Source organism: Bombus huntii, chromosome 4, assembly GCF_024542735.1.
Source record: "Bombus huntii isolate Logan2020A chromosome 4, iyBomHunt1.1, whole genome shotgun sequence".
NCBI lineage: Eukaryota > Metazoa > Arthropoda > Insecta > Hymenoptera > Apidae > Bombus > Bombus huntii.
In genome coordinates, this window is record NC_066241.1 from 12,727,573 (window position 1) to 12,740,911 (window position 13,339).

General features: G+C 35.3%; 1 protein-coding gene across 1 annotated transcript in view; it reads right to left on the reverse strand.

Moving 5' to 3' along the window:
* Positions 1 to 13,328, reverse strand: part of LOC126864960 (failed axon connections) — a 56,322-nt gene extending 42,994 nt beyond the window's left edge. The window contains exon 1 of the mRNA XM_050616910.1: positions 12,753 to 13,328. Within this exon, the coding sequence (XP_050472867.1) occupies positions 12,753 to 13,097 (345 nt within the window). The 5' untranslated portion in view covers positions 13,098 to 13,328. The remainder of the gene's footprint in view (positions 1 to 12,752) is intronic.
* Positions 13,329 to 13,339: the final 11 nt, after the last annotated feature.

The window sequence follows — 13,339 nt, forward strand, 5'->3', positions numbered from 1 at the left end:
TCACTACAAGACAAGAACCCACAAGTCTCGATTATCGCTTCTTCGTAAATGAAGCACCGTTTAAAAGGTTATCAGGACTATTTGCAGATTTTGAGCTGCATTTACAACTACTTGAGAACTGGTCGAAGAAAAAACCAGTGGAAGTGAAAATAAATGAAGCCAGCGATATTTTTAAATATACGAACTCTGGATTTGCTAACTACGGAACTTCTGGACCCAGGAACTTCGAGTTCAGTAACTCTGAAACTCAGGAATTTAGTACGCTGAGTTTAGTACGCTTTGCTAACAGTTTCCAACGTGTATAATTTAGCGGTCGAATTTATTAGGCGGCCACGTTAAATGCTCTCATTTCGAAACGATCTTAAGAAATGATGACAAGGAGGGCGTTGATATACAATTTCTAATTAGCCAAGTTCCTTGATTATTTTGCAAGTAACACTCGCAAATTCCCTCGACGCTCTCGCACGAATACATAATTCTAATTGAATAATCAATTTCCTGATAATTCCAGTCAATTATCATAATCGATAAACCATCGTCAGGAACCGAACACTTATGAATAGGAGTATTCATCAATTATTTATCTTATAGAATGTTAATCGATTTCTAAACGTTATCTTAGACGGGCTTGTTACTTACGCTTAAAATAATATGCAGAATAATATTTATGTATTATGTGACACGTGTAGAAGTATAAATAAATGTAATCTGAATTTGCGAATATGACGATGGTGTGAGTATAACGGAACAGCCGAATTTGTTTTAAGATACAGGTTACGAAGGAGGAACAGTTCTAAGAATGCGCGTGGAGATTAAGATACACGATGCCATGTGGAAACTTGGCTAGCGCGTGGCAAGAACGTGTTACATAGAAATGTTCATGTTTCGTGTTTCATAGAAAATGAATAGGAATTTTAAAATACTTCTCTTTTATCACGAATAATCGTACTTATTATCTTATACATTCTTATAAACAAAATTCAGACGGATCAAGGTAACTATATTCCTTCTTTATTTCGACAAATACGATTACTGAATTAACTGATTCTTTTCTCAAATCATTTGTATATAATAATACTAATAAAAATAATAATAATAATAATAATAAAGGACTAAGAGTATGAAAATAAAGGACACATATATAATAACTCTATAAATCTACATTGCTGCACGCAATAATATCTTCTCTTAATTTTTAACAGGTGCTATGCATTCGTAAATTGGCAGACTTCCCTCAAATCGTTCGTATACGTATAAATAATAATAATAGTAAAAGCATAGAGCATCAAAGTTGCAGAACATACACGCCACGATTAACTTCTAAACTAGAACCTCTTGAAAACTTTTTGCAAGTACTCCACCATCTCAAGAAATATATTACTCCTCTTGTAATTCTTCGAACGGAAATTCTATCTACGTTTTTTATCATCGTTGGAGAACATAGAAAATATAATCGAGTGGATAAATGCACGCTATATGAAATAAGACTCATCTCAATTACAACGTATCACGCTTATCAAGTTCATTTATATTCGATAATGATCCACGTCTGAACCATTCACGAAGGTCAGTCCCATAATTTTCAATATCAAAATGGATAGACAACGATACGAAGCGACCGATCAATCATGCAATTTAAGCACTCGACCAAACTGCACGTCGCTTAATCGGGAACACTTACACGATGTAATAAAGTTTCGCTAAAGGTGCCCATGGCTGATAACTCCTCCCAACCTAAATACCAGGCCCACTTTTGTTTTTTCCTCGTGAACTGCGTTCTCCGTAGTTCCTATGAGTCAGCTCATTCCATGGCTCGTTAAATCCCGACCCAGCCCAAGCCATAACTGCAGATCTTTTGGACTGTTTCCTCTAGAACCAGTCTCCTCTCAAACAATTGCACCGTTGCCATTGTCACTTGCGTCTGATTTATTATTTTTCATCTACACCTTCTTATCTACGATTAATAATGGATACGTTATCTCATCTTCGATGGGAGAAACTTGTCTTAGAAAATTGCTTTCTAATTCCTTTTTAACCTTTTTTTTTTTTTTTATTTATTTAAATTTTACAATTTGTCCAGTAGGACATTTGGTAAAATATTATAGCGGTATACTAATATAACACGTGGGTGGCTACCCCCAGCGGGGTACCATCATCGTGTCCTTTTTAAACTTGTACCACTTGTCAGACAATTTTTTCTTTCTCGTTTTATTTTGTACTTGTACACGTAATAAACATTGTAGTTATTATTCGTCTATCATCATATCGTCATTCCAGCATCGGTACTGATTTTGTATAATAGAAGACCTTTATTCTTATTCCGCAGCAGTATCGAATTTTGCAGAATGGAAACATTGCAAACGATTTATTAATTTAGACATTTTTAGTTTGCCGAATTTAAAATTCAATTTCTTTGGTCCAAGTGCAAGACTCGATGCCTCGAATCCACCAATTATTATTTATTTTTAATTATCTATTAATTCCTGCAGTTCATGCACAAGTTCTCCACTCGATTATCACATCTTTGAACATTCTACCATAGGAACAAAAAGTCATCATTGCCCTATCATTCCTTGATTAACAGCAACAACCACCTGTTACACGCTTCAATCTTCCTAAATATCTAAAAGCATCGTCAAGCTTCTTAAGCTCTAATCGATTCTCTTAAAAGCCATAAGATAGACATATACGAGATCGTTAAACCGAGATGCGCGACCTCGATCGAGTTTACCAGGGTTCTTTGCAACGAGATCTGCTTTCTCTCATTACGCCGTCATGAAAGTATAATACTTATGCTCGATGGAGCACCGAGAGATCCTCATATAATATTAAGTGGTTACTTACGAGTTGACTGCTAGACTACGAATTTTTATGTGTCCATAGGAAATTCAAAAGTGTTGAGAAGCATAGGCTGTGCATAATATGCAAAACTATATGAAATATTCAGAGTAGAATACCTGTTATAACATTTAACACGAGGAGGGCTCGGAAGCCAATCGGTGTAAGTCAGCTTTTCGTTTACGCTCTTTTGTCTCGAAACATTCTGTCAACGGAACGATTTATTCTTTATAATTCATTGATTAATTCAGTTATTGTAACGTAATTATTTAACTGTTCCGTCGATTGGAAGTTCCGCCAACGAAAAGGTATTTTCACGGGCTAAATCATTTTTCATGGAAACCTCACTTACGCCGAATACCTTCACAGCCATCCAAATGAAACAAATCGTAATTTATACTATGACTGCAAAAAGTAGTTCCACGCACCCTTATTATCCAACGAAGCGTTCTTCTTATTTGATTCTATACTTTATTTCCATGGTATCGAATCTTTGTAATCATATTGTAATCGTACGAATGTTCGATCTCATTAATTAGTATACAGATGCAGTTGGTATACTTTCTGTAGCCACTGAAAATTCAATTTTTCTGTACTTATATTTATAAAGATATGATGTTACATAAAAATCCGTATTCTACTTATTGTAAAAGTAACCGATACAACCCCCACTCTCTCCCCTCCAACATCTCTCTACCCCCACTCCTGACAATAAAACCACCGCTACAATCGGCCGTTTAACGGGCGACTGTACGATGCAATTATAATGTATCGCTTTCGTAGTCGACTTCTCGTGCTCAGTATGTATCGCGGATACTGGTCGCGGGTAAATCGGACCGGAAACGAGTTTAGCGTGTTGGAGAAACGTCGGAAACAATCGATTGGCCGAGCACAAATGGTTCGGCCCGACAAACCTTCGTTGGACATGCGCATTACGTGCGCGTCTCTCTCTCTCTCCCTCCCTCCATCCTCGTTCTTTCTTCGGTCGTTCGCACGCATGATTCGTTGCCCTACCTGTTTCGACCTTCGTCGAACATCCCGTCGAATCTTTCCTGATCGATTTGCAAGTTTTGTAATGGAAATTTACAAGAGATTTGTTAGGTTATAATTGCATTTGTTCTCTTATCTTTCCCTTGAGAAAAGAGACTAGGTTAAGTTAAAAATTGCTGCTTCGAAAGCAATGAGAGTGCAACGATATATTGCTAGGGTAGACTATAATATTAAGTTCACATACTAGTCTGTTTAAAACGTTCGTAGAGTTAGATCAGTAAATCGCGCGACAATTTTAGCAGCGAGTTTTCGCGTTTCTAAATCAATTTTTAAAATCGACCGCATACTTGTTAAATTGACCTACCTACTACTAAGCTTTTCAGCGATCATCCGGCCAGTGACTCGCCGATTTGATAAGACAAGTTTACGAACACGTTCGATGTTCTCATCGGTGGCAAGGTAGAAGGTCGAGCCTCGCAAGCATCATCGTTTTTCACGTCTTTTCTCTTCCTGCTTGAAACCACTTCGTCCATTTGTAAATGGTTGCTTCGAGCATTCTCTTCGTATGGTTCTTTTAGCATATCAACCAGTTCAGTTCCTTTCTTCCTGATTTTTACGAGAAATTTTGCACGAATGCGTTCGGCCTTTAAAAAGATCACCAGACGTTTCCAGAACGTGTGTCGGCCGAAAGAAACATGAGCATACTAAAGAAGTTGCCATAAGCGAACGGCTTATCGTAGACTCGCGAAATTTAATCTGTTTATAGATAAGACTATGAGCTGCATTCCTCGTCCTACCAAATGGTCGTAGCATTGCTGAGATGACAGTAAAAATATCACGCTACTAACTTCTTGTACAGAGGAGTACGGTAACAGAACGATTGTGGGATATGAAGATACAAATACGTAATTTCTACGTCTTATGGCTTATAATGGCAAAATTTCAGAATAGAACTATACATATGCATATGAAAGAACTACACATTGGAATTATGAATCAGTATACCTACGACTGTGTGGAATTTTTAATCGATGAATGGGAAAGAACGTTACATGTTACGCTAAATATACCACATTACAAATTTCAACAATAATACGCTATATATAGATAAGAAGCCCAATAAAGTGAAGCACATAATAAATTATCAGAAAGCAGTTATTTCTATAGCAATCACAGTCTCGACGACGCTAATGGTAACTTTTCAGATTCGGAGAGATATATAGAGAAAGAGCAAACAAGAAAACGACGAAACGAACATCTTTATGATATAATAGTTTCCTGAAAAGCAGGTGGCATATCGTTAGAGACTGCAATATATATTAATATATATTAATAATATATCAAGAGATATGCAGCATGATATGCAGCATACAAGGTTGGAAAAAAAAACTAAAAGAGGAGAAGGAGAGAAGGCATTACAGATAAATTAGCACAATTTCACGCGTTCCCGTGTCCCGCTAACTTTCGCACCGAAAAGCGCGTCTTGCCAAGAAAGCGTGAGAAGCAGATATGAAACAGAGAATTCTTGTTTCAGATTTTTTCATAACCTAGATTCGCGTATTAGCGCTGATCCAGGTCTCTCTGCACACCTTCGAAAGTAGCCTCTTCCTTCTCTTTTGTTTCGCAACTCTATGCAAATCGTGCATCCTTTCAAGGACTTCCAATATTCCGATGAATATTCATTTACCATGGCATAGCATTCTTCGTAACAAACACGTTCGTACAATAGACAACTTATTTTCTTCGAACTTTTTGTCGCCCTTTGTATTGTAAATTTTCGTTAAAACTCACTGGAACAATGATTAACCTGCTGTTTTATTATGTGATATCTTTTACAGTCTCTATTTGTTATTCAAATCAGCGAGAGACAAGAGAATCTACGTGCGAGAAATATTATTTTTATCTTTGATACAATAGCGTGTGTATATACGATACAGTGACAATTTAAAAGTTTCTATCTGGATTTTTTGTTCGTTCCTAAAATAGGTATCTCGAGATGTAAAGCTAAATATTTACGAAGCTAAAATCAGGAAGAAAGGAGAGACTTGGCCGTTGTTATTATCTTTAATACCGCCCTGCATTTTTACATTTTTATTTGTTTCTAAAATAAATATTTCGCGACGTAAATCCAAATATTTGTGGAATTAAAAAATGACGAAAAGAAGGCTTCTTTCGACTGGTTTCTAAAACTGGATGAAAGGTACAGTGTAGCACATTCAGGCCGCCATAAAGATGTTGAGAAATCCCAAAATATCAATTCTGTATTTTCCACGGCTGATCTTAACACGGTAACCAAGAGAACAGCTCGTAATACTTCGCACGACACACCCCATATAATTTCAGGCTAAGAGAATAACTAACAGACAATGCACAATAACCGAGGCTGCGACGTCGATTTCTGTGGCATAATTGTGTAGCCTTAAACAAGGCTATAATTGTGTTTCCAATAAACAATGATGGTTTACATTCCAGATTGAAAAAAAGAAACAATCCCATTGCAATCGTTCGATCATTTTTGTCGAAATTGCATTTTACTAATTAACGTCTTAAGCTCGAATAAGATAAATTATTAATGGAATACAGGATTTGGTTCGTTTTAATTTTATGTTACACATCTTCTTTAATTAAACATTTTTTTTTCTTTGGTAAAATTTTTCTTTGGATTTTGAAAATCACAGCAGGGTTGAAAAAGATGTAAAAAATCTTGGAAATATGAATGAAGGAAAAAAAAAGGGACAATTTCTTCTAAAGATAGAAGACAATAGAACAGTGTTGTTCAGTGTACCATAATAATAACAACAGTACTATTCCAAATGTAGTGATCTAACACCAAATATAGGGATGCATAGTGTTTATCATGGAATCTGTAAGGATAGAAAGCATTTCTTAGAAATTACACGCATCGTTTATAGCCGGTGCAAAATTGGTCAAGTTGGCCAATTGATCCGGGCCACTCCACGCGTTATTTATACCTATCTTGATAATGATTAGTTCAATAGGAACTTCCTCCGTATTACCTGTGACCTCTTTTGTTTCGCTTCTGTCATTTTGCCATTCGAACAGCCATACATTGCGGACGAGTTACTACGATTCTTTCGATGGGAATACGATCTATAATCGTTCAGACCGCGATTTCCGACCAGATTCCAACAAACAAGATAAGATTTTCCCATCTTCATCCAGTCCAGAAATTAAGCTCTTCGAAGCGTTTAGTATTGCGAAGAAGTAAAATAAGTTCTATTCCAGCCATCGAAGAATTGATTTTTAATTACTGTTTGCCGAGATAGAGGCTCTTAATTGATAGAATTTTCTATAGAGGTAGAAAATTACACTAGGAAGGAATGTTCTTCTTAATAAAGAAGACGATAAATACATGCATATCATAATAAGAAATAGTCACTTATATTAGAAGATAGTAATGCATATTTTTAATAACAGAGAGAATGGTAAACACAAACATATAGTAATAATCTCTTTCTTAACATATTCCTAATAAGTAGGAAATCATTAAAATTCTTAAAAATGCATTTTGTTACAAAACATGAATAATATAGATCAGTTAATTTGACTCGTCTTTAAGCATAAAATTTGTATCAGAGAAATTCAGATGGCAAATATAGGTGTATGGGAAGATATATCACAAGAGAAGAGATGTTATATATATTTAATAATAATAATTATATATATAATAATTATATGTTTCATAAAAATTTGTTTCACATTGTTAGGTTCATAAAACACGAAGATGGTATCCCGCTGGGGGTAGCCACCCACATGTTATATTATTATACCACTAAGCTATAATATTTGACCAAATGTCCTACTGGACAGATTGTAAAATTTAAATAAATAAATAAATAAATAAAAACATTGTTAGGCATGCAACCCTTATAAATCTAGAAAATTTTGATTATTTATTTTTTAAGAAATTTATTATGCCATTTTGCCTATTCTGGTAGTTTTGGTGTTAAATATCGTTATATTAGGTGACTAACGCAACAATTACCACTATGATTCAGTCAGAGCATGCGTATGAAATCAAGAGCTGCGATCGGGGAATCCAGAAGCGGGTACCGGAAGTGGAGGCGTCAGTAACACTTGACAATTGCGACTGATAAATTACATAAAGCGCAATCCTCCATTAGGATGTCTAAAAATAGCCCTCTCAATCCGAAAAGACCAGACGAAACAATGCTATATTTATTCATCCAACATTTTCAGAGAATTTGAGATAATTGAGATTTGGAAAGTATATTTTCACAGAAAATTACACAAATTCTCTGCATACTCTTTGCGGTACAATTTATCAATTATCGAAATTACACTTGGAGAATTGACGAGTTACGAGTTTATAGCTTATAAATCTTCGTTGCTTGCAATTTTAAGACGGACAGTTTTAAGAACAAAAAGAACGTTGAATAAATTCTTCAAATTCTATTTTCCAGATGCAACGCGACTGCGCTGAATTAGATAACGTAAATTGATAAAAAAAGAAAATTACAAATGCGAATTTATTAAAAAGACATTAGGGATATTGCTTTTGACGCAACTTTAGCAGTTATCATTTAATATTAGTAACTCGTAATTTGTGTCTTGTAAAATTTCATAATACTATTGTAATAATATTATTAATACTAATATAATAATAATACCATTTCTTTTATGACATCTGGATGCCATGTATCTCTGATTTATTGATGAAGGATATTTGAGAGTATAGAATTAGGTAGAGAAATATGGACTGTCTAAAATCTACGTTTTAGAAGGTCCGTGCAACGTTCCTTTTCAGGGGAAAGCGTTATATGTTCAACAGATGTTGTGAGAAGACCCCTGCGATTCTGGCGGCCAGATGAAAAAGAACGCCGCTCTAGCAACAGTTAGAAGGAGATGGAGGTAGCTTCCAAAAGTGTTTCAAAAGTGTCGACCACCCTAGAATGAAATTCCATTCGTTCCAAACACGGTACAGAAAAATTCCTGGATTCTTTCCTTCTTTAACGCGAAACTAAATACGCGAAGAATTTGTTTCCCGTTATTGGGAAACGGTTTACTATATATTTGTAAGAGAAAATACTGTTTTTTGTAATAATACGTTAATTAATTTCAAGATTAGAAGTTTCAATAATTTTTTGTTTATGTTATATTAATTATGGAAATTATTCAAACGAAGAGAATGACACGATCTACAATATATAGTTTTATTATTTTAAAAGGATATGATATATAGTTTACATATATAATATTTAAGTTATTTCTGATATATAATTTAAAAAAGATTTGTAGTCTGATAATTTTAAAAATTGACGTTACAATTACTCGTGTTTTGTTAATGTACGTATTATACATTGTGTCCGTATCAGTATTCGAAAAACGTAATATACATTTACACGCAATATCATTTACCATCTATGGAAATTTGTCGTTTGCCATTTGAAATTGTATTACAATGTATCAATCAACATCATTATCATACAACGATAACAACATACGATTGCTAATATGCAAAGTTCTACCATATCAACCAAGTAAACGGAAGTACCGTTTGTAAAAAGTACTATATATTTGATAATACCTACTGTAAGACTGACTTTAAGACAAATATAAAAATAAATATGTATAAACACAAAGGTATATGTACATTCTAAAAATCACAATCGAACGAAATTTCATACAACTAGAACAAGAAAAAATACAAAGTACTATCTAACGTGATATGTACTTGTTCCACATGTAAGTTCCGTAATAAGACATTCCGATTATTTATTGTCTGCTTCGTGACCCGCGACCAATATCGCCGTTGCCGACGATATAAATAAATCGATAGAAAAACGCGCGTAAACAGCCGCGAAGATCACATATCACAGCTATCCCGAGAGTAACAATAAGAAACCACTATCTCCGTCTCTTTCTTTGTGTACAGAAAGATATTCGTTATCCTGAAAGAGCAAGTATTACGTCGCCTAAAAATACGACAGAACAATTTTATGACGACGGTAAAAAGAAATCATTGCTGGAGAATTGGCACAGCAGTTTACTAACTCTTCCCAATTCTATTTAACTTCAGTCTTTTTTTTTTTTAAAAAGAATCGTTTAACCACTAAAACAAGAAATCAATTGTAGATGAAACCGATGTACCTTTTGTTATTATAACGTTCAAAATTTACTAAACAAGTTAGGTTAGGTTCGATCTCGATAGATTTATTTAAATATTTATGCAACGTAATTGAATAAATAAAAGTACTCTCTTCGCTTAAAAAATTGTTTACCCCGCAAAGAAACCTAACCTAACCTGTTTGGTACATTTTCAGTATTAAATGGATTAAACTGAAAAGGCATTCCATTGTTCGAATTTTCTATTTCGTAAAGAAAAAAAAGAATCAAATAATGAAAATTGAGAAAAGTCACTAAATTGTATCAGTACATAAACTAATTTTACGTATAAATCTATAAAATTAAAAATTACAAATTGATCATTTTGTCCAGTCTGGTAATTTCAGTATCGGTAATAACAGATTTATATATTTGTATAAGAAATTATTCCAATCCCTAGGAACGCATCGTGAATCGCTTGTATATCTATAGAACTAAACATTAGACATTGTGATTCCTCAGAAGCCCTCTAGTATCGCTAACACATCGATAATCGTTAGTAGTATCTCTGGTGCGTATGTTCGGAAGCGAAGTAGTCTGCTACGCGTCCTTTCCACCCCCCTCGGAAACAAACGCGCAGGATCAGCGGCGCATACGGGGGCACTTTTGCCTCTGTTCAAGTTGGAAGCCCTCCAATAGGCTTCCCCGGCTCGCCCCCCACGCGACTCGTTGAAACCCGTTTTAAAAGTCCGTAAAGGAATGCATGCCGCCGGGCCTTTCACCTCTTTCGCGAGAAAATGTATTTTCATGCTTTTCGATCGCGTGTGCCAGTCATCCGGCTGCCTTACTCTCGCGCCGGATATACAATTTTTACGATGGAAAACGGTAGCTACATCGCGCATGGAGAGAGAAATCGGTTCTTAATGTACATATCTTTTTTTTTTTTTTTTTCGAAACGCTACATTGGAAATCAGAACGTGACCCCGACACGGGTCATGGATATTTCATATTTATTATTTTATTCAAATGGACGATTCGTAGAATTATATGTATATAGCATGTGTAACAGAGCGAGATCTACTATAACGAGGTCGATATGTATAAGATTGCTGGGTTTCGAAAGAGCGTAACAGGTTTGATGTTCCAGCGGATTAGGTTGATACGTATATGTATACAATGGCTGCAAAAAGTATCGGCACATGTACTTATTTTCCAATGGAGGAGTTTTTTATTAGTAGACTGCAGATTTTTATGAATTTATGCAAAATTTGAAGATGTAACAATGAACAGAATGTATATAGTGTACAACAATACATAATATATATACAGCAGAATACCCTTCACAAACTTCTAATAGATAAACATAAATATTAATTTTCATAAAAATTTGCAGTCCATTTGTTAGGCTGTACATTTTACATTTCATTTTCATAGTACCAAATCTTTGTCATCGTATGAGAGCACTATTAAACGATGCGAAATTTAATATACTTGAATCTAATTAATTAGTATGTAAATGCACTAACACACATAATAGTGTGCCAATAATTTTTGCAGACACTGTATGTATCGTGTAATAGGAATAAGATTCTTGTATGTTTAGCTATTACGTGCACGATTACATGCTTCATCTTCGTCCAAAGAGTCGTGAGTACATTATCTAACGCTTGTCTACAAGCTCGAGTATGAACAGTACGATTTCTATCAATATTTACACAATAAAGTTTCAAGGTAAGCTATTGGATCAATTTATTTTGATCTTAAAGAAACCTGAGAAGTTCTAAACTAAACAGTGCATACAGAAGTTGCAATAGCAACTACTCTGATTAATAATAAATTAACAATGCAACATCTCATGCATTCGAACCTAAGTTAATGATTTGAAAAATTCATGCAAATGCCCACCGAGTTTTCAGTCAAGAGAAATCGATATCGTAGTAAGAGGTATTTTTAAATTCTCGATAAAATCACGAATCATGAGAGAACGAATGATTAATAAAATAAGAAGAACGAACGAAGAAAAACGAAATCCTGATTGAGCAGAAAACTACGAAAAGTGACAGAAAACAGTATCGAAGGTGCATTTAAACATTACTTTGAATGCACAAAGGTTGACAAGAGTCGCCATTTTGAAATAATCGGTAAAGGATCCAGCTTCTCTATCAATTTTTAAAATATATCATGCTTATCGATTCGATGGGATTGTATATATCCCCGAGATGATACGTGATGAATACATTGAAAATTAACTCGGTAGATTTATAATGACGGAAGTCCAAAAAAAAGCGTTCTTGGATATACCCGGAAGAAACATGACGCCTGGGGTACAACCTTGGGAGCATTGTGCTCGCATCGATCTCCCTGTTTTGCCCCGTGTCATGAGTTTCGAAATTCAAATAATCGGAAAGTACGGAGAGAGAATATCTGTTAAAAGAATGACATCTAGAAAAACATCAATTACAAGATGTCTTAAAAAATTAACTCTAAAATGAAGTTATGAAAATGTTGTAATTATTTAACAAGATTACGATGTAATAAGTATGATGTCAGAATACAAAGTATATATTAACCCTACGTTTAATAGTAATCAGTGAATAGAAACAATATCTTATGAAAGGAAATTTAAGAATCTAAGGATTATTTAAATTGAAAAAAAAAACATTTTTTTATTCCCAGGCAGTCGAGCGATTAATAATTCTCTACTTCGAATGTACTATTTTAAAGTAATCTCCGCCAAACTTTATATATCACCTTTCTGTTTTGTCACTATTCTAGCAAATAAACAAGGATCTGAAAACGGTAAATATGTAAATCTTTAAATAAATGAAAATACTTACCTCGTATTTGATGCCGTTGAGCCGCAACCATGTCTCCACCTTAAGACAATACGGCGAGATGGAGGGTAGAAGCGGTATTCGAAAGAACTGATACAGATAAACAATATCCTTCTCGTAGTTGGTCTTATGCACGCTGATAGCCTTGGTCGGTGCGTTGGATGGCGTAGCGGCCGCGGCGTCAGCGGCCTCTTCCTTCTTACCACTATCTTCCTTTTTCGCCGCATCTTTCTCCTCTTGCTTGTTGTCCGGCGGCGTTTCGTCCTTCAATGCCTCCTTCATCTCTTTCACGTCTTTAATCTCCTTGCTCTCGGGCCCGGTATTTTCTGTCTCCGTTGCCATCGTCATTATCTCTTGATTTTACTCTTACTTTTTCACAGGTCCGACCCGGTCTCGAAGTGAAAACGAAGAAAACGCTTCGTTACAGAGCGGAGCGGAGCTAAGCCAAGCGAACAAACGTCAGCGGGCAAGTTCTCGAGCGACACTGGAAGAGCCTATCCTCTCGAAGACAGCGCGCACCACACAAACGTACGTCGAGTACTCGTCTAGATCCCTCTGCTTGCCGGCCGGTTGATTCCTTCTCGTCGCTG